Source organism: Toxorhynchites rutilus, chromosome 3 (assembly GCF_029784135.1).
Source record: "Toxorhynchites rutilus septentrionalis strain SRP chromosome 3, ASM2978413v1, whole genome shotgun sequence".
NCBI classification, from domain to species: domain Eukaryota; kingdom Metazoa; phylum Arthropoda; class Insecta; order Diptera; family Culicidae; genus Toxorhynchites; species Toxorhynchites rutilus.
The window spans coordinates 205,107,857-205,130,965 of NC_073746.1; the positions used below are offsets into that span (position 1 = coordinate 205,107,857).

Genomic DNA, 23,109 nt, shown 5'->3' on the forward strand with positions numbered 1-23,109 from the left:
TTGTTTCTAAAATTTCACATCATTATAGAATAATATCCGAAGGTATAAACAAGCGACTTATATAAAATAACAGCGTAGTTCTACGTCAACAATGCGGTCGTATCTTGGACACAACCTCCTATAATTTTTTTTTCAGTAGCTTGCTTCTGGATACGTTTAAAATCCGCACGTTTTGTGCAGCTACAGCTGGTGGCTTGGTGACTTTCGCCACAGTTAACGAGCGAGGTTCTTTTTCTGGAATTGCAGCCAGTGCTTGTTAGGTGGTCAGCAGCACACTTGCCACAACGAGTTTTCATGTGACAGTTTCTTGTTCCGTGTCCGAAACCAAGGCAATTTGAACATTGCGTTACATCCCGATGTTGAGGTTTGTAGCGGTCCCATTGTACCGAGATGTTGAAGATCTCACTGATTTCTCTTAGGCGAGTTATGTTGGCTGATCCTTCCTTGAAGTGGATCAGGTACAAAACATTGGAATACCCATTGTCTGGCGTTTTATGCCTAGTCATCCGATATACAGCTAACGGCTGAATATTGTATGATTGTTCCAGATCTTTTTTAATATCCTCCAACTCAATAGCAGGAAGACCTCGTAACACCACCTTAAATGGTTTTTCAGACGGCGTATCGTGAGTGTAAAACTCATGATTTTTTGATTTCAGGTATGATCCAATTATTTTATATTGCTCCAGGTTTTTTTTTTTATTAATTCGTTTATTTTTACAGGCTCAGTTACTTAAGTTTAAAGGAGCCGAATTATTAAATATAATTTTAAAACTATATATATATATATATATATATATATATATATATATATATATATATATATATATATATATATATATATATATATATATATATATATATATATATATATATATATGCGGAATCCGCACGGCGCAAATTTAGTTTGGTCCCCATCATGGGAAAGTTTCCCGAGTTGGCGACAGACCAAGATTTTCACTTCCATTGAGGGGAGCTTCTTGAACTTGCCTTTTCCTTCTGCTTTTATTTGTTCGCTCGTCAGACCCGTTTCAGTTATCACCCCCTCAATTTCTACGTTATGGGAGGGTATAAATGTTCGATATTCGAGAGTGAAATGTTGATCAGCAACAATCTCGTTTGCGTGTTTCCGGTCATTCACGACAACTCGCAATTTGTTCGGTCTAACCCTGCGAATTTCAGATACAGAAGTGTATCTGGCCAGATCTTTCATGATCTAAATCACGTTAAGGTTTTTTCCTTTCGGTTTTGGCCGGAGGAAAACAACCCACGGGCCAGTTCCAGGTACATCTTCTGGATAAACTCTGACACGTGGAGCGGAGACAACAGAGGGGGAAGACGAGGACGAGGACGAGGACGAGGACGAGGATGAGGATGAGGACGAGGACGAGAATTGGGTTGGATCGGAAGCATCAGAAGGGGGAAGCGAAATCGATGATGGGAGAGGGGGAGTGGAAGTAACAGTGGGTTGAGAAGGGAGGCTTGCAATTTTCTTAGAGGGGGGGCTTGGTAGGATGAGCGGATTCGTCCCCAGAAGAATTATCTTCCTTATGAGGGACTCGTTTATGTTTTTTCCCAGATCTTGTATGAGATTCATTATCGGAGATCTCCATCTCTGGAGATCCTCCACTATACTCCATTTTACAAAGATTTCTGTCTTATTTTTAATTTATTATTGATTTTAACAATAATCTCAAAAAAAATAGCAAAAAAAAATATGATAATAATTGATAATAATATTAAACAATGAACAAATGAATTGAATAATAATATTAATAATAAATATGTGTACCTTAATATAAAAGATGTTCCAATAATGCGCTCTACTGCCCTAATCAGGGAGAGACAGAGGGTACGCGCTACGGAGACAACACAATAGCGCAAGAATAGCTTACGGAGCCACGTGGTGATGAATCCCGTTTGCGACAGTCACGCGATGTCGATCCCGTTATGCCGAATCAGTTCAACAGCCGCAATCCGGCTCGCTGCAAGAGCGCTGGTTCCTTTGTTCCTTCGTTCCACTTAACAAAAGGTCAGGTCGAAAGCGGACAGCAATGATCGTCACTCGTACTCGGACACTCGTACCAATAGCACAATAGCAAAAGTGGCAACGCACAATACCGACACTGAACTTCACTCGTCAAGAGTTGGATAGCGAATCATTGCTCCAGGTTGGGACTAGTGATTTTAATCCCGATGCTGCATATTTTAAAAACTGGCTGCAATTTCAGCGCCAGCAGTTCAGACCTCAAAGTTCCTATATCTCTCGATGTTGTAAAATAAGGTGGTACTTTCACCTTTTTCTCTACATTTACTTTCTCGGTAGTTGGTTCCTCCTCGGTATGGCCATCCAATAAAGCATAGCGGTTTCTTTCTGATATTGGCTCCTTGCCGGTGTCCGATCGATGCCGTTTGTTGGTGCCATGTGGTATAGTTAGAACACACACACACCTATAGATTACACATACATATGAATCCCTACACTGTATATCACACACATACATCTTTAGATTTGTATTTACAAATTATCATGTACCGAATATCAATATAACGCCACCCTACGGTAGCTAACATAAAAGCATTACAAACATCCGCAATAGAACGGTCAGACCGAGATCGAAATACGATCTGTAACAATAACAAATGCAGAATCTGCGTTAGCATGCTATCTTTTGTTTAGCTTACTAAGATAAGCAACGATCGCTAACCATGGGTGCGCGAAGAAATAAATTGAACAAGAAAATCAGTTGAAAACGGTCACTCATGAAGTCTGGTTTGAATACTAGATAATTGGCGCCCGAAAGTGAAAGTGTGAAAATTTAAGTGCAATCTGGAGGTACTGCAATCCAGATACAGTGCAATTAAAAAAATACTGCATTGTTCTAATCCCAATCGGAAGCCGGGTGAAGGTCTCGTTAGTAGCAAGCCAGCGAAAGCGACAACGACATCACTCTGAGAGGAACAAGTAAGTTCAAAAAAGAAAAAAATGTCGACACCACCATCACTTGAAAGTTTGAACGCAGCAATCAGTGTCCTAGCACAACAAGTGACACAACTAAATAACCAAGTTAACCCAACGCCGGAAGCTAATTTCGCGCCATTAGAAATTAGAAACCCCACGACGGGGCACATTGCTCAGGTGTCGCACGAGGATCCGTTGGCTCTTCTAAAAACTATAAACGACTACGATGGAAACCCGAATCTCCTTAACCATTGGCTGAATAAAGCGAGGAGGATCAACCAATTTTTTTTGCAACGGATTCGGATACTCAACAAAAACAGGGTCATTATTACACATTTCTGCTTGGACTAGAATCCAAAATTATTGGACCTGCACAGGAAGTGCTTGCAAAAAATAATTACGAAGCAAATTTCTCACTAATGGAGAAGTTACTTATTGAGGCGTTCGGTGAAAAAAAGAAAATTGAGCATTTATTATATGAGATTATTACAGCGGAGCAACATGGAAAAAGTAATCACGAATTTTATGAATACATTATGACTCGACTAAACCAACTTATATCTTCTACAATTCTGAAATACGGCAATCAAAATGCAAAGCCATTAATTGAACAATACAAAATGCAAGCTGTATCGGCATATCTTCGTGGATTAAATGGCATAAATAGATTAATTATTACTGGGTATGACCCAAAGACACTTGACGAAGCATATCATCATGTAATTACAATGGAAGCTAACACAAGATTGAAGAACGAAATTACGAACGTTCCACAAGTACCAGCAAGAAATTATCAAAGAAGATCATCCAACCAACCGAATAACAATTTTCAACAACAAAGACAAGATCAAAGATTTCAGTATCAACAACAAGGTACTTTATACCAACAACGACAACACCAACGAGATTTCCAACCGTTTCAAAGACAACAACACAGTTTTGAGCTACGAGAATTTCAACCATTTCAAAGACAACAACGAAGTTTTGAGCAACGAGAATTTCAACCATTTCAAAGACAACAACGAGGTTTTGAACAACGAGAATTTCAACCACATCAACTGCGAGATTTACAACAATTACAACAACAACGAGAAGTCCAACCATTCCAACAACAGCAACATGAGAACCAACAGTTCCAGCAACAACTTCAGCGTGATCGAGAGCTAAGAAATAATCCGAGAGGGGAGCCGATGGAAATCGATCGTTCAACACGATCACGACATGTGAATTATGAAAACAGAAACCAGCTAATAAATAATATAGAAGTATGCGAGGAACACGGAAATGAGGCAAGTTCATGTCAACTATTTACCCTAAATAAAAAAGGCCTTCCATATTTGGAAATTCAAGGAAAAATAAAAACAAGAAACTTTCTAATTGATACAGGATCAAAATATAATTTTATCAAACCAGGAATTGTTGATAAAACATTTCTACTACGAAATAGATTTCATGTTGAATCCATAAATGGTGTAAATGTTATAAATGAATTTGCAAATTTAAATATTATACCTTCTGTTAACGAGAATCCAAAAATATTATATACTTCCACTTTTAACTAAATATGACGGGATTATAGGAATTCAAACCTTACAAAGAATTGGTGCAATTATTAACACCGTTAATAACACTATTATACTCCCCAAAACAAAATTATTCCTCAAATACGACGAAAATGACTCTGATGCAATACATATGATCCAAACTTCCCATTTAAATGAGGAAGAGAAGTATAAACTGCAAGAAGTAATTAGCGAAAATTTCAAATTATTTCAAGATAATAATGAACCTATGAAAACCATTCCAGCAAAAATTCGAACTAAGGACGCTTTTCCTATCTATACGAGACCTTATAATCCACCACACAATATGAGAAACGAAGCTAAAGAACAAATTCAAGAACTATTAGACAAAGGAATCATTAGAAAATCTCAATCACCATATAATTCCCCGTTATGGATCGTTCCTAAGAAGATCGATACCAGTCAGATTCAAAAATATAGAATGGTCATCGACTATCGAAAGTTAAACGATAATACAATCGAATATAAATTTCCAATGCCAGATATAAATAGTATATTGTCTCAGTTGAAAGGACAAAAATATTTTACAGTTATTGATCTAAAAAATGGGTTTCATCAAATTAAACTAGATACAAGAGATATTGAAAAAACAGCATTTAGCACAGGAACTGAGAAATACGAATTTTTAAGATTGCCGTTCGGCTTGAAGAATGCGCCGGCGATCTTTCAACACGCAATCAACCAAATATTGGGCGAACATCTGAATAGAATATGCTTTGCATATATTGACGATATCATCATATATGGAAAAACATTGGAGGAACATATACAAAATATACGTAAAATATTCCAAACTTTGGTTGAGCACAAAGTTACTATTCAAATTGACAAATCTCAATTTTTACAGAAAGAAGTAAATTTCCTAGGACACATTATTTCTACTGACGGAATTAGACCGGACCCAAAGAAACTACAAGCATTAAATGAGTATCCCGAACCAAAGACAATTAAGGAACTCAGAGCATTTTTAGGATTTAGTGGATATTATAGAAAATTCATCCACAGATATGCACATATTTGCAAATCACTAACCAATTACTTGAAAGGTATTGACAACAGAAGAGATAATAACACAAGAATAGATCTCACCCATGAAGCTAGACAAGCTATCGAAACAATTAAAAACGCTATCTCTAACGACGCTACATTAGAATATCCAGACTATACGAAAGAATTCTTATTAACGACAGACGCGAGCAACATTGCTATAGGCGCTGTACTTTCACAAAAAACAGAGCAAGGCGAAAAGCCCATAACATTTATCAGTAGAACATTGAGCTCTAGTGAATAAAATTATTCCACAATAGAGATGGAGTTATTAGCAATAAAATGGAGTTTGAAAAATTTAAGGAATTATATTTATGGTCAAAAAATAATTGTTTTCACTGACCATCAACCATTAACTTATACAATATCACAAAATAATAATAACAGTAAGTTAAGAAGATGGAAATCGACAATTGAAACATATAAGATAGAAATAAAATACAAACCAGGCAATACTAACAAAGTCGCAGATGCATTGAGTAGAGTTTCTGTTAATACAATGACTGCTCATAGCGCAGAAGACTCAGACGAATATTTTTTTCCAAGTTCTACTGCTCCTATTAATGTCTACAAATTACAAATCGTGTATATTGAGGGTGAAAAAGCTACGTATACAACACAAGATGGCAGAACACGCATCTATGTGAATTTTGAAGGAAAAACAGATAAACAAATACAGGAAGAATTTTTGATGATCATACAAGACAGAATAAAAACTGGAATCAAAGCACCTACGAGAATTATTGGATTATTACAAGAAACTTACGAGGAACATCTCTCTAATAGCAAAACAAAAATATACTACGCACCAATGGAAGTAAAAGAAATATTTGATGAAGAAGACCAATTGAAAAAAATTAAAGAAATCCACCATTACGCTCATCACAATGCAAGAGAAAATGTTCAACAGGCACTCGAGCACTATTACTTCCCAAAAATGAGGACACTATTTGAAAAATATGTAAAAACATGTAAAATATGTGTACTACAAAAATATGATCGTAATCCAATACAGGAGAAACTTACAAATACACCAGTACCAATGAAAGGAACACATTTACATGCTGATTTAGTCTTCATTGACAACAACATTATAATGAATGTAATTGATAAATTGACAAAAATATGTTACATTCAGATTTCTAAACACACGTAACACACAGGATGTTGAAGAAGCTTTCATAGAAATGTTAAATGAGTTTCCTCAAGCTGAACATATCATGACAGACAACGAATCATCATTCTTAACACAAAAAGTTCAACTTCTATTCAGAGAGCTTGGAATTAATCATACAACAACACCAGTGCATAGAAGTGAAACCAACGGCCAAATAGAGAGAGTACACTCTACAGTAAGGAAGATTCTACGCTGTACAAAGAAAGAAAATAAACCAAGTAAAATGGAAATTGCACAAGCTTATCGAAAATACAATCACACGATTCATAAAGTCACCGGACATAAACCGATCGAGTTATGGTTCAATAACATGACAAAAGAGGACTTAGAAAAACTACAAGAGCAGTACAAGAAAGTATTAGAAGAATATCCAAATTTAGATCAAGGACAAGAAATATGGGAAAAAACAAACGATATAGACAAAAATAAACCCAGATACAGGATTAATTATGTAAAGGAAAATCACCCCTCATATATTGTTGATACGAATAACCGTAAAATCCATAAACGACTATTAAATTCAAAATCTTTTCAGTGAAACTCACGTGGATATTCCTAATAACCGCCATCCTAGGAATAGAAATAATCGACGTCAAGGATAAGGCGTATCTACTTTATGAAGAAAAGGAATGTATCGTCTCAAATGGTGAAGTTATTCTAATCCATCAAATCAACATTACACAAATAAAACATGTAATCGGGGAATACGAATACGTAACAATGACACGAGGTATTAATTCAACATTTAGTTATGAACTACAGGATAAACTTTGAAAATTAAAAGATTTATTTTTCAAAATATACACCCCAAGATTCAAAAGATGGGAAATTTTAGGACAAGTTTGGAAATGGCTATCAGGTTCACCTGATGCCAATGACCTAAGAATCATCAATAATAGAATGAACAACATAATAACAGAAGAAAATAAACAAGTTATAATCAACGATCAATTGACGATAAGAATAAATGGCTTACAGACACAAATAGATGAAGTTATACAAGAAAAAAACATGATATATTTTTATCTCAAGCTGAGCCACAATCTGGAATATTTGATACAGGAATTAGTTTATATAACACAAGCAATTTCATTCGCAAAACAAGAAATAATATATCCAGACATATTTACAAAAAATGAATTATTGAAAATACAAAATAAGAGTAATTTATCAATCTTAGAGATAATTCACTTTGGAACAGTCAAAATTACTTCTAACAACAGAAATATGCTCTTTATATACAAAGTTCCAAGGGAAATAAATAAAATTCAACTTTATAGAATTTTACCTATCGAAAATATGAAAAGAGAGTACAGATTGATTGACAAAAATGGTACACTATGGAATGGTTGTACACCACAGGAAAAATATGAATGTAACCAATATTTACTAGCCCCTAAATGTACTGAGGACGAAGAAATCAATGAAAATATTTATACTGACACATTGATTATTATAAGAAAACCTACAAACATTACAACCATTCAAGGTCAAATTACAATTTTTCCACCTAAAATACTGAAAATAACAGAAGAAATGTGTATTGAAAACAAGTACACGAGGTACAATATCAATTTAAAATAATACAATCGAACAAAAACACAACCTATAACAAAATAATCAATGAAAAAGAAATTGAAAGAGAGAAACTAAATTATATTAAACTTAAAACAGAGAGCCTTCATTTTAAATTTCACATCGTATCATTTAGTTTGACAACCATAATAGTGTGTCTAATCGTCACAATTATTATAATTAAAATAAAATTTGGACACACAAAAATAAAGACTACTATAAAACTGAAAGATCTAAATACAAAAATTAGACGAATAAGAAGAATAGACGAATGCCAGGAGGATTCGCCAATCTAAATGGGGAGGAGTTAGAACACACACACACACACACACACCTATAGATTACACATACATATGAACCCCTACACTGTATATCACACACATACATCTTTAGATTTGTATTTACAAATTATCATGTACCGAATATCAATATAACGCCACCCTACGGTAGCTAACATAAAAGCATTACAAACATCCGCAATAGAACGGTCAGACCGAGATCGAAATACGATCTGTAACAATAACAAATGCGGAATCCGCGTTAGCATGCTATCTTTTGTTTAGCTTACTAAGATAAGCAACGATCGCTAACCATGGGTGCGCGAAGAAATAAATTGAACAATAAAATCAGTTGAAAACGGTCACTCATGAAGTCTGGTTTGAATACTAGATAATTGTATGCCTGAGTCGGTTGACCGGGTTTTCCCCATTGTTGTAGTCCTCAAGGGCAGACAGGTAGTTGATGAATCGACAATCTGAAAAGAGAAATAAATAGCTTTTTAAAAATCAGGTAATGAATGGAGCTCCAAACACGTCCGTCTCTGTCGACGGTCGGAGTGGAATGAACGAAAGCAAAGGAAGCACCATTTTATAAACCATAAAAGTATAGAATTTAAACCCCACCCTTATTATATTCGTTGCTTACCCTGGGAGAGAAACGAATAACATCGAAGTAAGTATACAGTAAGCTTATATAATAAAGAGGGTGGGGTTTACATTCTATACTTTTATGGCTTATAATATGGTGCTTACTTTGCTTTCGTTCATTTCTTACTCTACTCTCGCACCGTGAGGACTCGTTTGTTGGGACCAAGCAGACAGCTCGTCAGTCTTTTGGTGGTAAGGCACCACGAAAGCAGCTCGGATAAGCGCACCAGCCGCAGGAAACGCGAAGAAGCCACATCGGTATCGACCGGGAACTTTGCGTGAAATTCGTCGCTATCAGAAGCAGACCGAATTGCTGATCCGCAAGCTACCTTTGCAGCATTTGATTCGTGGAATTGCTCAGGACTTCAAAACCGACTTGCGCTTCCAAAGTTCCGCGGTTTTGTATCCAATATTGGATGCATAAAACCTTGAGCTTCCAACGTAAGGCTCTCGTTTTCGAAGCCACCAAATATTCATTTATTCATTCATTCAGAATGGATTTAGATTCAACTTCAAACAAATGATCTCTAAATCAACGACAGTCCTACGTCACCCTTGCGGTTATACCATAGATATAACCCACTTCCTGTTTTTTTCTAACCAAAAATATTCTCCAGAAATAAATTATATGGCAGAACAACGTTTGCCGGGTCAGCTAGTTGAATTTATATACAATCACTAATTAACCCCCATTTGGCAATTTCGCGTAAAAGATTTGGATCGCCGTGTAGGTGCATAACTAGTAAATTTACTCACGAGACACCACTGGTTTTAATGAAGCCATTTGAATGGCTTTCGGCTAAATTGTTCCGTTCAATAGCAAGCTATTTTATTTTATGCTATTTTAGCAGCGCATTCAGTTTGATCACAACTTTAACCAGAGAAAATTCTTTAGTTTGCAAATATTTCTGCGCTAGATCTAAGTAGAAGGAATCGTGAACTGGATCTAGTATTCGATATCTCAATATAATATACGTAGGTCGTTCAGAAAATAAGTTTCAGTGCCTCAGAAATCGCGGAAAAATAAAGTTAGGACAACAAAACAAGGTGTTTTTAATTATCTACGTTTTATTTTTTCTATTTTTCTACATAATCGCCGTAACGTTCGAGACATTTTTCATAGCGTGGCACGAGTTTTTCTATTCCGAGCGCGAAGTGCGTAGCATCCAACTTTTTGAAGTACGATGTAACTTCGTCACGAATTTCTTCAGTGTTATCGAATCGTTGAACGCCGAACGCCTGTTTCATCACTGGGAATAAGTGATAGTTGCTAGGGCGAGGTCTGGGGAGTAAGCAGGATGCTCGAACACAGTCCATTTGAATTTTCTCAATTGCTCTTGAGTTACGGGAGCAGAAAGGGGCCGCGCATTATCGTGGATGAGGAACACTCCTTTCGTCAATAAACCTGGCCTTTTGTTCTTAATCGCGGTTCTTAATCCGTCCAAAACTTCACAACAGGATTCGATAACACTGAAGAGATGGGGGTCTTCGTATCCACTTGGTTACGCGTTCGCTTACTAAGCGATCGATTGTAAGTTCAAACTTAGGGCTCTCAATCGACCATATTTGTGGTGTTATAGAATAGCTACGTCCACGCAACGATCGTCAGCGAAGGAGATCGATCCATCGCTGATGATGGTTATTGACAGCTCTGTTCGGGAAAGCACACATATGGACAGAACAAATATATGGGGAAATGGGATTGCTTCCAATTTTCATCAATTTGAACCATATACAGACTAAGGGATTGTAATGTATAGCACGTCTAACAAATCTTAGAAAATTTCCGATTCGATTGGAATGCAAATCATTAAAATCTGTTCGCAGCAAAAATAGTTATTAACGTTAACTTGATTTCATAAACACGTGACCTGCTTTCTGATTTGGCACACTACATTAAGTGTAGTCCTACTTCAAAATACAATGCCATGAATCAATCCTCGAGCGCAAATGAACTAATGTTTCTAGAGGCAATATGCATTCAGACCGCTGAAAGTTCTCTAGAAGTTAAAGTTAGAGACGCTTTGTTGTTTAATTCATTCTGTATGCATGTGAATTTTCTGCTTGAAAAAGTTTGAAAAAAAGCAAGTTAATAACCCCGAAAGAAAAGTCTCCTTTGATAACTAAGAACAAAAGTGAATAAGTGAAAATGATAAAAAAAAGCGAACGAATGACACTGAGACAAAAGCCCTACTTCTTTTGATGATATAAGTGCGATTCATATACAACATCCACGTCACGTTCACGTCCCGTTACGTCACGTTACGTCAGTTATTCTACCATGCAATTCTTATGAAAACATTCACATACATCGACAACGTTACGATCCGTCAGCTTGCGTTCAAGGAAAACGACCGGCACGATTTGTAGAAAAGAATAATTGACGGAGAAGGACGGTTCGTTGGGTTTTTGTCTGGGCTTTGTGTCTCGGCTTTTTTTTTTATTTTGGTTGTATTTTTATGCCAACATATCTTTTAGTTCCAAATTTCTGATTCAAAATCATTCGGACTAGCTGGGAAAAATAGTCTATATATCATTATTGTTGAATACGGGTCGGGATTACGGGGCTAAAGCTTACAAATTAATTTTAATTTTCATTGAATTTTTCTATATTTAGAACTGATATTGAGGATATTGCAATTTAAAATTATTGTAGGTGGCGACACCATGAATAACATTAAATAAATCATTCGTTTGACATTTGACGTCACGGTGCTGGTGAAAGCATTGACTGCATGTGTGAATTGGTGGAGGAGTTGACGGAACGTGGACGTTCTTTTCCGTAACGTTCTGTGTGAATCGCACAATATTCGGCCAATCGTTAGAATTTCATGGAAATAATAGCTCTCAAAAACCCACATACGCTATCATACTGAAATGTCTTCACATATTTCATATTGTCTTCAAAATGTCTTCACAAATCAAATGTCTTCACAGTAGGTCAAATATTTTCAAATCTGGCATCCCTGCATATGACCGCAAATCGATTCCAGCAAGCTGATCCACCTTTCAATGTAGTACATAGTGGTGTTAGAGGGGTGTCAAGTATCAGTAATCTGGCAACCATTATAATAGTATAGCGCAAATATACCGCGAGCAAAATATTGTGAACTTCGCAAGCGTTTGATATTACTTCAGTTATCGGGCTCAATCTGTTTAATAAAATAGATCTCGTTTGTAGTACTTCTACATCAAATTATCGAAAATGTCGAAGGCTCATCCACCAGAGTTGAAAAAGTAAGTTTTATTTTCGATGGATGCGCGTCTTAATGCCGAAAATTTAGCATAGGTTATGAGTTGTTCACGGATGTAAAATGATCCTTTTGTGCTTGGCAGATATATGGACAAACGATTGTCGTTGAAGCTGAACGGAGGTCGGGTTGTTTCCGGCATTTTACGAGGATTTGATCCCTTCATGAATGTCGTTGTTGACGAATCGATCGAAGAATGCAAAGATGGCACGAGAAATAACATCGGAATGGTGGTGAGTATGACTCGTAATGAAAGGAAGCTATCCAATATTGTATTTTGACTTCATTTAATTAGTTCATGAGATTGAACATCTATTTGTTTCATAGGCAGAGCCATAAGGAACATGTATCTCAATTGTGTATTGCTTTTCAAATTTCAGGTTATTCGAGGAAACAGCATCATTATGGTAGAGGCATTGGATCGAATATAGAATAATTCGTAGCGAACATGATACCAACTAAGTTATCTTTAGATCGAGAAACACGTAATTCGGAAAAATAAAATAAACATTCAGAAACTACCAGCATTTATTTTGCGATTCATCCAACATACCGAATTCTGGTTCCTGCTGCATCGAGCTTTGTAAGTTCAATTTTGTATCGGGATTATATTCCTCATTATTCTCCTCTCTCATGGTTTGTAGTTCATTTTGCCGTCCCAATTCCTTGTGGAGACGATTGTTGATCTCCTCAATCTGAAAATAAATTATACAGAATAGTTTTTTTTTATTATTAATCCGTTTATTTTTACAGGGTTAGGTACATAAGTTTAAAGAAGCCAAACTCTTAACTATATTTTAACTAGAATATATTAACATGTTTCCTTAATTTTATGGTTAATAAAATAGGAATTACTCGAGTTTAGAGTAATTTACGATTACTCGAGTTTAGAAGGGTCACCCATTTTCATTTGGAAAAGGATGGGAGGTAAGGAAATTGTAACAATGTTCACACTCACATTCTCATTCACACTCAATTCTTAAAACTATCCTTACATCTATTATGTATTTGCAATTTGATTTATGTTTAATGTTTGTAGGAAGGGAACCGATAGCTCGCGAAGGCGAAAAGGAAGGGAAAAGGGTGCAAGAACAATCACACTCGAAGATCGATAGCTTTAAGGAAAACATATATTTGGGACATGTAATCAAGGTCTAACCGAGTCAACACATTAGTTACGTTGCCAGTTAGCGATGGTATTTTTACGAACTAAAGAATAAAATTAATTGAAAGCGATTTGACGCTGATAAGTATCGCCTTTAATTGCACCCACCTTCGCTAATGAGTCAGCCCTCTCATTACCCGGAATTGAGCAATGTGAAGGGACCCAGACAAAGGTGATGACAGAAAAGCGTCTGGATAAAGCACTCAAAATTTCTCGTATTCTTTCAAGGAAGTACGTCGAGTGCTTTTCCGGCTTCACTGAACTGATAGCTTCGACGGAGCTCAGACAATGTAATAGTGTTCAACAGGTCGTGAGGCGACCCTGTCCAGCGCCCAGTGCATCATCACCAATTCAGCAATATACACTGAGCAAGGATTCTGAAGACTCTGGGAGGTGCTAAAAAATTCATTGGACACTCCAAATCATATGGACTCGTGCATAGAGGACCCATCGGTAAAGTACACATTACCCCAATTGATACGCCCATACTTTGCACCAAAGATCTTTGGAACGATCCCCGATCGAAGATAATCTGAATTTCCATGGATATCCTGCTTCATGGACAGATCAAAATGCACAGCGGAATTGATCTAGTCAGGAAAACAAACACGGTTGGGAATATACGAAGAAGGATCAACCTGCATGGAGATGAATTCATGATATGGACTCATGAATCCAGAGTGAAAATTTAGCTCGATCAGTTGCTCAAAATTTCCGATCACCAATGGGTTTCGAAGGAACCGAAGAGATAATAAATTGAAGCGATCTTTTAGTGAATCAGGGTGTCGACTACCTGGAAAAACCTTGAAAATCAGGGAATATCAGGGAATTCATAGAATGTCAGGGAAAATCAAGGAATATCAGGGAATTTCGTCACCAATCTGGAAAAAATGCAATTCCGACGATTATAATTTTGATTACTGCATTAATCAGAAAGACAATGATACAAAAAAAAAAGTTTGGTTTTGTCAGTAGGTGAAGTTAGTCCTTCTGAAGGCTTCTACATTCGCGCTGTTTCTGCTGGTAGTTGGCAGATATGTATGCGTAAGCAAAAGTTACGTTAGAGTCATAAATTTTTCTGGCATTTTTCCCAACTGTTAACTGTAGCGATAGTATGGATGTTTGGCTATTTTCATAGTCAATTTTCAAGCTATACATTATCGTTTGTTTCGACGAGTCTTTGAATAAGTTTACAAAGAGATTGCAAATAGATCTGACTGTCATATTTTAAGATGAAGAGTAGAAGGGGAGCCTAGAGTTTTAAAATGGAGAAGAAAATCGTCAACATTTTATGACAGACAAATCCTGTAATTTCGTCTGGTATGCGAAGGGATGTTACTGGTTTGCGTCATTGATTCCGATCAAAAATTGGCTGGAAAACGATTCGAGAAGCTTTTGACTGTGGCACTGAAACGATTGTGCTATACGACAAGTATATGATGCTATGTTTCACTTTGGAGATCAATATGAATATCGACCTCGAAATTTTCATTCTCTTTATCTAGAAGACAAGGAAAGTTGGAGAAAAGGTTTTGCAGTCTCGTGAAATTGATCCGACAGACCTTCGAAAATTTCATCGTTTAAGCTGACAAAATGTCTTAAAAACTATAAATACAGAACTAATAGAAAATTTGATTGCTGGTATGCATCTGGATTTTTTTTGAGTTTTCAGTCGACACCCTGTGAAAGTACGCCTGCCAAAACCTCGAGACTCATGGTATGCGTTGAGGGCATATATCCCAACGCAATACGGAAACAAAGATATTGAATGCGCTTGAGTTTAATGAAGTGTGTTTTGACAGCTGATTGAAAACAGAAACTGCCATACTCCATCACTGAGAGAATAGTTATTCGATGCAACATAATAAGATCTTTGGGTGCCGGTAATTGTACGGAGAAAGTTTGTTCTTCGTTGACATTTTTTACTCAGATACCTAATATGGGCCCCCGAAGTACATTTGAAGTCGAACCAGACCCCAAGATATTTGAATGACATAGCATGAGTGATCGGTTTACCCAAAAGTTGAAGATTTGGTTTTGCTGGTCTATGCTTCCTTGAAAAGAAAAACACCATCTCTGTTTTCTTCGTGGAGAACTCGATCACTAGCCCAATGGCTCAGGTTGAAACATTGTTCAAAGTATCTTGTAAGGTTCTTGCAGGTCGGATTCGTTTGATCCTACGACAGACACCATTCCATCATCTGCAAGTTGTCTCAGGCTGCAATTATGTGTAAGGCAATTGTCAATATCGCTTACATAGAAGATGTACAAAAGAGGGCTTAAACATGAGCCCTGGGGGAGTCCCATGTAGGAGACCCGACTTACTGTCGAATCTTCGTGAGAAAAATTAAAATGTTTCTCGCAAAGCAAATTATAAAACATGTTATTCAATAGAAGCGGCAGACCCCGAGAGTGGAATTTGTCTGACAAAACCTCTATTGAAACTGAATCAAATGACCCCTTTATGTCCAAGAATACTGAAGCCATCTGTTTTTTTTTCGGAATAAGCCATTTTAATTTCTGAAGAAAGCAACGCAAGACATTCATTCGTCCCCTTGCCCCTTCGGAACCCATATTATGTATCTGAGAGTAGGCCATTGGTTTCAACCCATCGATCAAGACGAAACAAAATCATTTTCTCCAACAATTTCCGAATACAAGACAGCATTGCTATTGGGCGGTACGAATTGAAGTCGGACGCGGTTTTTCCGGGTTGTAGAATAGCTATAACTCGTACTTGTCTCCAATCACCCGGAACAATATTATGCCTGAGAAACTGATTGAATAAATTCAACAAGCGATGTTTCGCCACATCAGGGAGGTTTTTCAGCAATTTGAACTTAATTCTATCCGATCACGGAGCAGAATTGTTACATGAGAGGAGAGCAAGAGAGAATTCTACCATCGAAAACTCGGAACCAAGATCACACCTATCTTGTTAAATATCTCGAACAATTTTTGTACGGGAACGGAATCGGGACAAACCTTCCGTGCAAAATTAAAAATCCATTGATGTGAATATCCCTCGCTTTCATTCGTTGAAGAACGATTTCTCATGTTTCGACCCACTTTCCATAATTTTTTCATTGACGTTTCTCGTGACCAACCTCCCACGAAATTTCTTCAATAAGCACTTTTTTACCTTTGATCAGGCTTTTAAATTGATTCTAAATACGTCTAAATACGTTTGAAAATTGTCAAAGATTCCACGTTTTCGAAAAGCTTTAAATGCATTCAATTTTTCTGCATAAAGCTTGGAACACTGGCTATCCCACCATGGATTGGGATGCCTTCGGCAAATGGTCGAACCTGGGATGGGTTTCATTTGAGCGCGAACTGCGCTGTCATAAATCAAACGAGAAAGGAAGTTATACTCCTCCAAAGGAGGTAAACCATCTCTGGAATTGCTGGCTAGAGCAATCGCGTCCGCACATCATTCCAGTCATGAGGTTTCGCCTTGATCGCTCACACGACTTTCATCGGAGTTGCATATGTTCCACTTGATCTAACCAACGATTCATCAGTGATCGATCAGCATATCGCATCGCTTACCTGGGTAACAGCACTAATAGAACCTAAAAATAATATTCTATTACTCGGTGATTTCAATCTACCTGGTATTAGCTGGATTATGATTTTTTCGGGTTATCTTCATCCTGATACCTGATCCACAAATTCTGGATCCGATGGTATTCCTTCCATTATTTTAAAAAAGTGCTCCAAAAGTTTGTCTCAAACACTGAGCCACTTATTTAACCGTTCCGTCCAATGCGAATTTTTTCCGGAAACATGGAAGAGTTATTTTTGGCTTCCTGTATTCAAGAAAGGTAGTAAAAGGGAAGTTAAGAACTATAGAGGAATTGCTTGGCTTTGCGCGGTTTCGAAATTTTTCGAGATAATAGTATTGGATTGCATCTCTCATGCCTGCAAAGGCTACATAGTCGAACAGCAATACGGATTTATTTCCAACCTCCAACCTCCGCTTAGTCCACGAATCTGACTGTTCACACTTCTTTACGTATGACTTTTCATATCGCATACGTATCATCAAAAGCATCCAAAGCTCTTGGCTTCATGTTTCGTTCAACAAAATGCTTGAGGGATATATATTGCTTGAAAACTATATATTGTGCTCTAGTCCGCTCGATTCTAGAATGTGAATCTGTTGTTTGGGCACCATATTATCATAACGGCATTTTACGTGTGGAGGCCGTTCAGTGGAAGTTTGTGAGGTTTGCCTTAAGACATTTACCTTGAACTAATCCTCAAAATTTATCAGCATCGGCATCAGCAAAAAGTTATCAGCATCGGTGCAATCTCATCGGACTTGAAACATTACAGGATCGTCGTAATGTTGCAAAAACCTGTTTCACTGTCTCACATCGGTTGCCCTGAGCTACTCCAGCAGGTAAATTTTAATGTTCAACGATGAAACCTATGGACACGCAATTTCATTTTAATATCATTCTCACGCTTGTGTCGCGAGTTTAATCGTTACAGTTTTCTCTTCGACATCGGAATGTCTCGTGCTTTACTCAAAAAAACGCTGAACCTTCGCACTTACACACTCTGTTGACAGCAATTAATTTTAAGATTAACGTTAAGTTTATTGTTAAATTTAATTCCTCTAGTTAATAAGCATCATTAGGGTTATTATTGTACCCAATGATATGAATATAATAAAGATAAAGTTCGCAAAATTAGGTCATATGCCATGTTTGTAGATTTAGAAGAACTCAACCCATTGCTGATAGAAATTGTGATTGGCAAGTGATCACTACCGTTGGGGTCCTGGATTACATTCCACTTGCAACCTAACGATAGTGAATTCGAGTAAAGCGAATGGTCAACAGTTGTCGTTGAACTGTTCCCCCCAGGCGGTTCCGTGAAAGTTAAAGTCTCCCAAGATCAACCGTGGCTCAGGAAGAAGTGAGCACATGTCTGCAAGTTGTTTCCGGCTAACTAACCCTTGGAAGCCAATACAAGATGACAATACAGAGGTCTTTGAGAATCCAGAATAGTTGTAACGATACATTACACATTGATTAAATAAAAACGTCGACCACGTACCTCTCGCTCAACGCCTTGAATCCGTTCATCGGTTTCGAGAATTCTCCTTTCCAACGAAGCATCCGAACCGATATGTTCAACGTTACACTCTTTCTGTTGTTGTTCGAGGCTCTTTTTCTGGGCAAATAGTTTCTCAAGTTGTTGATGGTGTTGTTGCAGCAGAACTTGCTGCTCTTGGGCTGTAGCGGTAATATATTTCGAGACACGTCCCACACTAGCAGCCGTATCGATATTATGGACCTGCCGCTTATGATTGTTAAGCTGATAGACCTGGATAAACCCTTCGCTGCATAAGTCACACTTGTAGCGCTCTCCTGTGTGTCGTCTTACGTGGGCCTTAAGATCGTTACCTTGGGCGAAACATTTCACACAATGTGGGCATTTGTATGGTTTCAATCCGTTATGGGTGCGACTATGGACCAACAGATTGTACGCACGGTGAAATCCTTTCCCGCAAATATTGCACAAATGTGGCTTTTCGTTTGTGTGATATTTTTCGTGCACTTTCAAATCGGTAGCGCGTGGGAATGCTTTCGGGCAGAATTTACACTTATATGGCTTGATACCTTTGTGGCGTCGCATATGAATCTGTAAATAATCAACACGCACAAAGCTCTGCCCACAATCGGCACACAAAAATTCCTTTCCCTGAGAATGTTCTTGTTTCATGTGATTACGATGATCAATACGGTTCTGGAACTGTTTCCCACATTCTCCACAAGTGTGCACCTTCTGTTGGAAATGCTTTTTTCTATGCGACGCTAATGTTTTCACCGTGGGAAATCCTTTTTGGCAGATATCGCAAGATTCCAGATTTTTAGCAGCTGCCGTCTCATTATGCTTTGATTCCATATGATCTCGCAGATATTCTGCACGTTTGAAGGCCTACAAATAAAGTTATAAAATGGAAATGGTAAAGCTCACATCAGTTCACTCACATTTTACCTTTTCACAGAGCTGACATGCAAAAGGCCGCGCTAGAGAGTGGAAAGTTGATTCGTGAATAGCTAAATGATCGCTTCTCGAGAATGGTTTGGCGCATATTTTACATTTGAAAGGCTTTTCCTTCGTATGGGTAAACATATGTCGACGAAGATGAGTAGATCTTCCAAAAGATTTTTCGCAATATTCACAATGGTGTCTTCCCCGGGATCCCTCCTTCGGATGCCTTTCAGTAGACAATTCATCACTTCGGTCCAATTTGTCACAATCGTTTTGATTTTCATTCAAGCCCTCAGAATCATCAACCGGACAGTCAAAGTCGATCGATGGTTCACTTTTTATTGTTTCAACCACCTCATCAAAGTTTTCCGCGAGGAATTCAACGTTTTCGAATACTTCTAGCTTGCACGGAGCTGCTCCGTCGCTTGCAACAATGTCACTGAAAACAATTACAATATAGATGCAATTACATTCAGTTACAAGTACTCTATGTGTGCCACAAACCCTTGATCGCTGACGCGACTCGCATCATCATTCAGGTATTCAACTTCGACGAATAGTGAATTTTCGGAACTTTTTACCATTTTATGATCGCCATCTGTTTGAGTTCCTTTGGTGTTTTCTAGCTTATATTCCATTTGCTCTTTCTTCAGATTGTACCGCACAGACAATGACTGGAGCGTCTGATTTGCCGCATCGCACTGCTGCCTGAAGGCGAATGCATTTCGAGCTGACTCCACGCAGATGCTACATATATTCTTCGGCAGGTTATCGTTTTCATGGATCTGCAATAAATGGTCACCATTAGGGTCTTCTCCGGAATTGAAAATCGCTAACCTTCATATCGCTACAAGTTGAAATCATAGTAGATAATTTGCGGTCAAACTGTATGTCGTTTACAAAAATGTTCACAAGAAACTCCTTTTCGCAGAGACAAATGCGACATGTACGGCGACTGTTTAGCAAGACTTCCATTTTGGAACATTTATTAAATTTAAAACGATTATTTGTTTATACGGATGACAATTGACAATATTTATGATGTGTTTATCGAAATCCCCAACAACATTCACAACTTGTCCAGTGATGCCTGTTTGATTTCAGCCTTGTACATTATATGAGGTGCTCCCGTGGCCGAGTGGTTAGCGTCCCACACTATCATGCCGGGGGTTCGGGTTCGATTCCCGTTCTGGCCGGGCAATTTTTCGTCAAAGAAAATTTTTCCGGCTTGCACTGTGGACACGCGTATTCTAAAGCTTGCCACTCCAGAGTACATTTAAGGCGTGTTATTCGGCATAGAAATCTCAAACAAGTATTACTAATAAAAAATGACGCGCAAGTAATGCTACGTTGAGAAGGCAAAAGTTCCACTGAGCCGTTAGAGCCATCTAAAAAAAAAAAAAAAAGACATGATTTAGATTTTAATAGGGATGTATACCATACACATTTAAGGGACTGTCCACATACCACGCCGTCAACTTTGGTGGGGGCGGGGGCTGGTAGGGTCTTCGAAAACGTCCACGCTTGTCCACGGTGAGGGGGGAATGGGTATAGATTACATCCACGTGGACAATAATAAATATATCGTAACAAATATATAGTGCCCCCTTTCCCCTCATCTCACCGTCGCCCACCCTTGACAGATAGGCGAACACCAGATGCTATCCCTGGTCATTATGAACAATGCCACAGTGCGTGCGGCAACTTTCGGTTGGGACAACGATACCTCATATCCATATCCCTAACCTGACCCGTCCCACAAAAATTGTTGCCCTTTTAACCTCGAGTAAACCGCGAGTATTCGGTGTTGCACACATTAGAAAAAATTTTAGAACTTGTTGTGAAAGGCCAGCTGATGAAATTTATTGACAATAACAGTTTGCTGATAACGGAACAGTCGGGATATCGAGAGGGACACTCTTGTGAGACCGCACTAAATCTGGTGTTGGCAAAATGGAAAGAGAATATCGAGGCTAAAGAAACTATTTTTGCGGTGTTCTTGGATTTGAAACAATTTCTAGGGCCTTATTGTTGCAAACATTGGAGCGCTTTGGAATTGTAGGGACATCATACAAATGGTTTAAAAGCTACTTGTGTGATAGAACTCAAAAGACTCGTTTCAACGATTTTATTTCTACTCCCATCGATAACACACTTGGTGTACCACAGGGAAGTGTGTTAGGGCCCATTTTATTCATTTTATATATTAATGATATGCGGCGGGTTTTACGTTTTTGTGTTATCAACTTGTTCGCGGATGACACTGTTCTGTTCATCGCAGCTAAGGAGTTAAATGTAATCGCGGAGCACTTGAACGAAGATCTTCATTCTCTCGCTCGGTGGTTGAAATTCAAACAATTAAAGTCAAATGTTAATAAAACAAAATACATGCTCATTTCTTCAGCAAACTCCTGATATAACGGTAATTTTGAAATCGATGGTGAGACTATTGAACGGGTTAAAGAAATAAAATATCTGGGAGTAGTTATTGATGACAGACTAACTTTTAAGTCTCACATTGATAATGTCATCAAAAAGGTTGCTAAAAAATACGGCGTCAATTGTCGTTTGAAGAATGAGTTGAACGCAATTAGTAAAGTCAAACTATATAAATCACTCGTCTCACCACACATAGATTTCTGCTCATCCATCATGTTTCTTGCAAATAATACACAACTATTGCGATTGCAGCGGTTACAAAATAAAATCATTCGATTAATTTTAAGATGTCATAGGTACACTTCCTCTGTCATAATGTTGGACGCGCTACAGTGGTTATCTGTGAAGCAAAGAATTTATTACTTGACAATGGTGTTCATCTTTAAAATTTTGAATGATATGCTGCCTCGATACTTGTGTGATCGAATTGAACGAGGAAGTGATTTGCATAGATATAATACAAGAAACGCGATTGATGCAAGAACACCTAACTTTTTATTTAGCAGGCAAAACATTTAGCAAAATTCTTCAATTTAATGCCCAGAAATATTAAACGAGCGGCAACAATGGCTGAGTTCAAAGAATTATGTCTCTCACATGTGAAATCTGTGTTGTGAACTTGTAAAAATGTTTCTATGTTTGCATAAGCTATCATGTTCGTATTGATGATGATGGATTTTTGTTACATGATTGTTGTTGTAAATTAGATTTGAAAAAAAATATAAATGAGTAGTCTACAAAAGCTTGAGCCACGCGCGCGTTTCGGTAGACATAGATAACTTGATTTTGAACACTGGCGAAAATCGTTATACAATGAAATGTTCTAGGGTCTTCAGTGGAAACCGGATTCGAACCAGGGATAGCCCAGACGGAATACTCGTAAACTATCTTATTAGCAGATGGTTATATCGAGTTTTTTTTTCTGTATCGCGGCAGATCTCAGTGTAAGTATCTAGTGGAAACTTGAGGATA

The 23,109-nt window shown here is 37.7% G+C and overlaps 3 protein-coding genes across 3 annotated transcripts; 2 read left to right on the top strand and 1 right to left on the bottom strand.

The window, feature by feature from the left end:
• Positions 1–2,986: 2,986 nt before the first annotated feature.
• Positions 2,987–4,129, top strand: LOC129773870 (probable ATP-dependent RNA helicase ddx42). The gene is made up of 2 exons (XM_055777530.1): positions 2,987–3,226; positions 3,740–4,129. The coding sequence occupies exons 1-2, from the start codon at positions 2,987–2,989 to the stop codon at positions 4,127–4,129; spliced, it is 630 nt and encodes a 209-aa protein (XP_055633505.1).
• A 4,865-nt stretch (positions 4,130–8,994) lies between these two features.
• Positions 8,995–20,782, bottom strand: LOC129778622 (zinc finger protein 436-like). Its single transcript, XM_055785646.1, has 6 exons — positions 20,536–20,782; positions 20,203–20,483; positions 19,702–20,137; positions 18,757–19,641; positions 13,075–13,216; positions 8,995–9,098 (listed from the first exon to the last, which is right to left on the bottom strand). The coding sequence occupies exons 1-6, from the start codon at positions 20,671–20,673 to the stop codon at positions 9,010–9,012; spliced, it is 1,971 nt and encodes a 656-aa protein (XP_055641621.1). The 5' UTR covers positions 20,674–20,782; the 3' UTR covers positions 8,995–9,009.
• On the top strand, positions 12,343–13,042 carry LOC129778623 (probable small nuclear ribonucleoprotein G). Its single transcript, XM_055785647.1, has 3 exons — positions 12,343–12,507; positions 12,607–12,754; positions 12,902–13,042. The coding sequence occupies exons 1-3, from the start codon at positions 12,476–12,478 to the stop codon at positions 12,950–12,952; spliced, it is 231 nt and encodes a 76-aa protein (XP_055641622.1). The 5' UTR covers positions 12,343–12,475; the 3' UTR covers positions 12,953–13,042.
• Positions 20,783–23,109: the final 2,327 nt, after the last annotated feature.

Bases quoted from the DNA above. Each gene is read 5' to 3' on its own strand.
- LOC129773870 (XM_055777530.1), top strand. From the start codon at position 2,987: ATGTCGACACCACCATCACTTGAAAGTTTGAACGCAGCAATCAGTGTC. The intron at 3,227-3,739 runs GCGAGGAGGATC...ACGTTCCACAAG, and splicing joins TTAACCATTGGCTGAATAAA to TACCAGCAAGAAATTATCAA.
- LOC129778622 (XM_055785646.1), bottom strand. From the start codon at position 20,673: ATGGAAGTCTTGCTAAACAGTCGCCGTACATGTCGCATTTGTCTCTGC. The intron at 20,138-20,202 runs GTTTGTGGCACA...AATTGTTTTCAG, and splicing joins AGTCGCGTCAGCGATCAAGG to TGACATTGTTGCAAGCGACG. The intron at 13,217-18,756 runs GTACGTGGTCGA...ATTTATTTTCAG, and splicing joins TTCAAGGCGTTGAGCGAGAG to ATTGAGGAGATCAACAATCG.
- LOC129778623 (XM_055785647.1), top strand. From the start codon at position 12,476: ATGTCGAAGGCTCATCCACCAGAGTTGAAAAA. The intron at 12,508-12,606 runs GTAAGTTTTATT...TGTGCTTGGCAG, and splicing joins CATCCACCAGAGTTGAAAAA to ATATATGGACAAACGATTGT. The intron at 12,755-12,901 runs GTGAGTATGACT...TTCAAATTTCAG, and splicing joins GAAATAACATCGGAATGGTG to GTTATTCGAGGAAACAGCAT.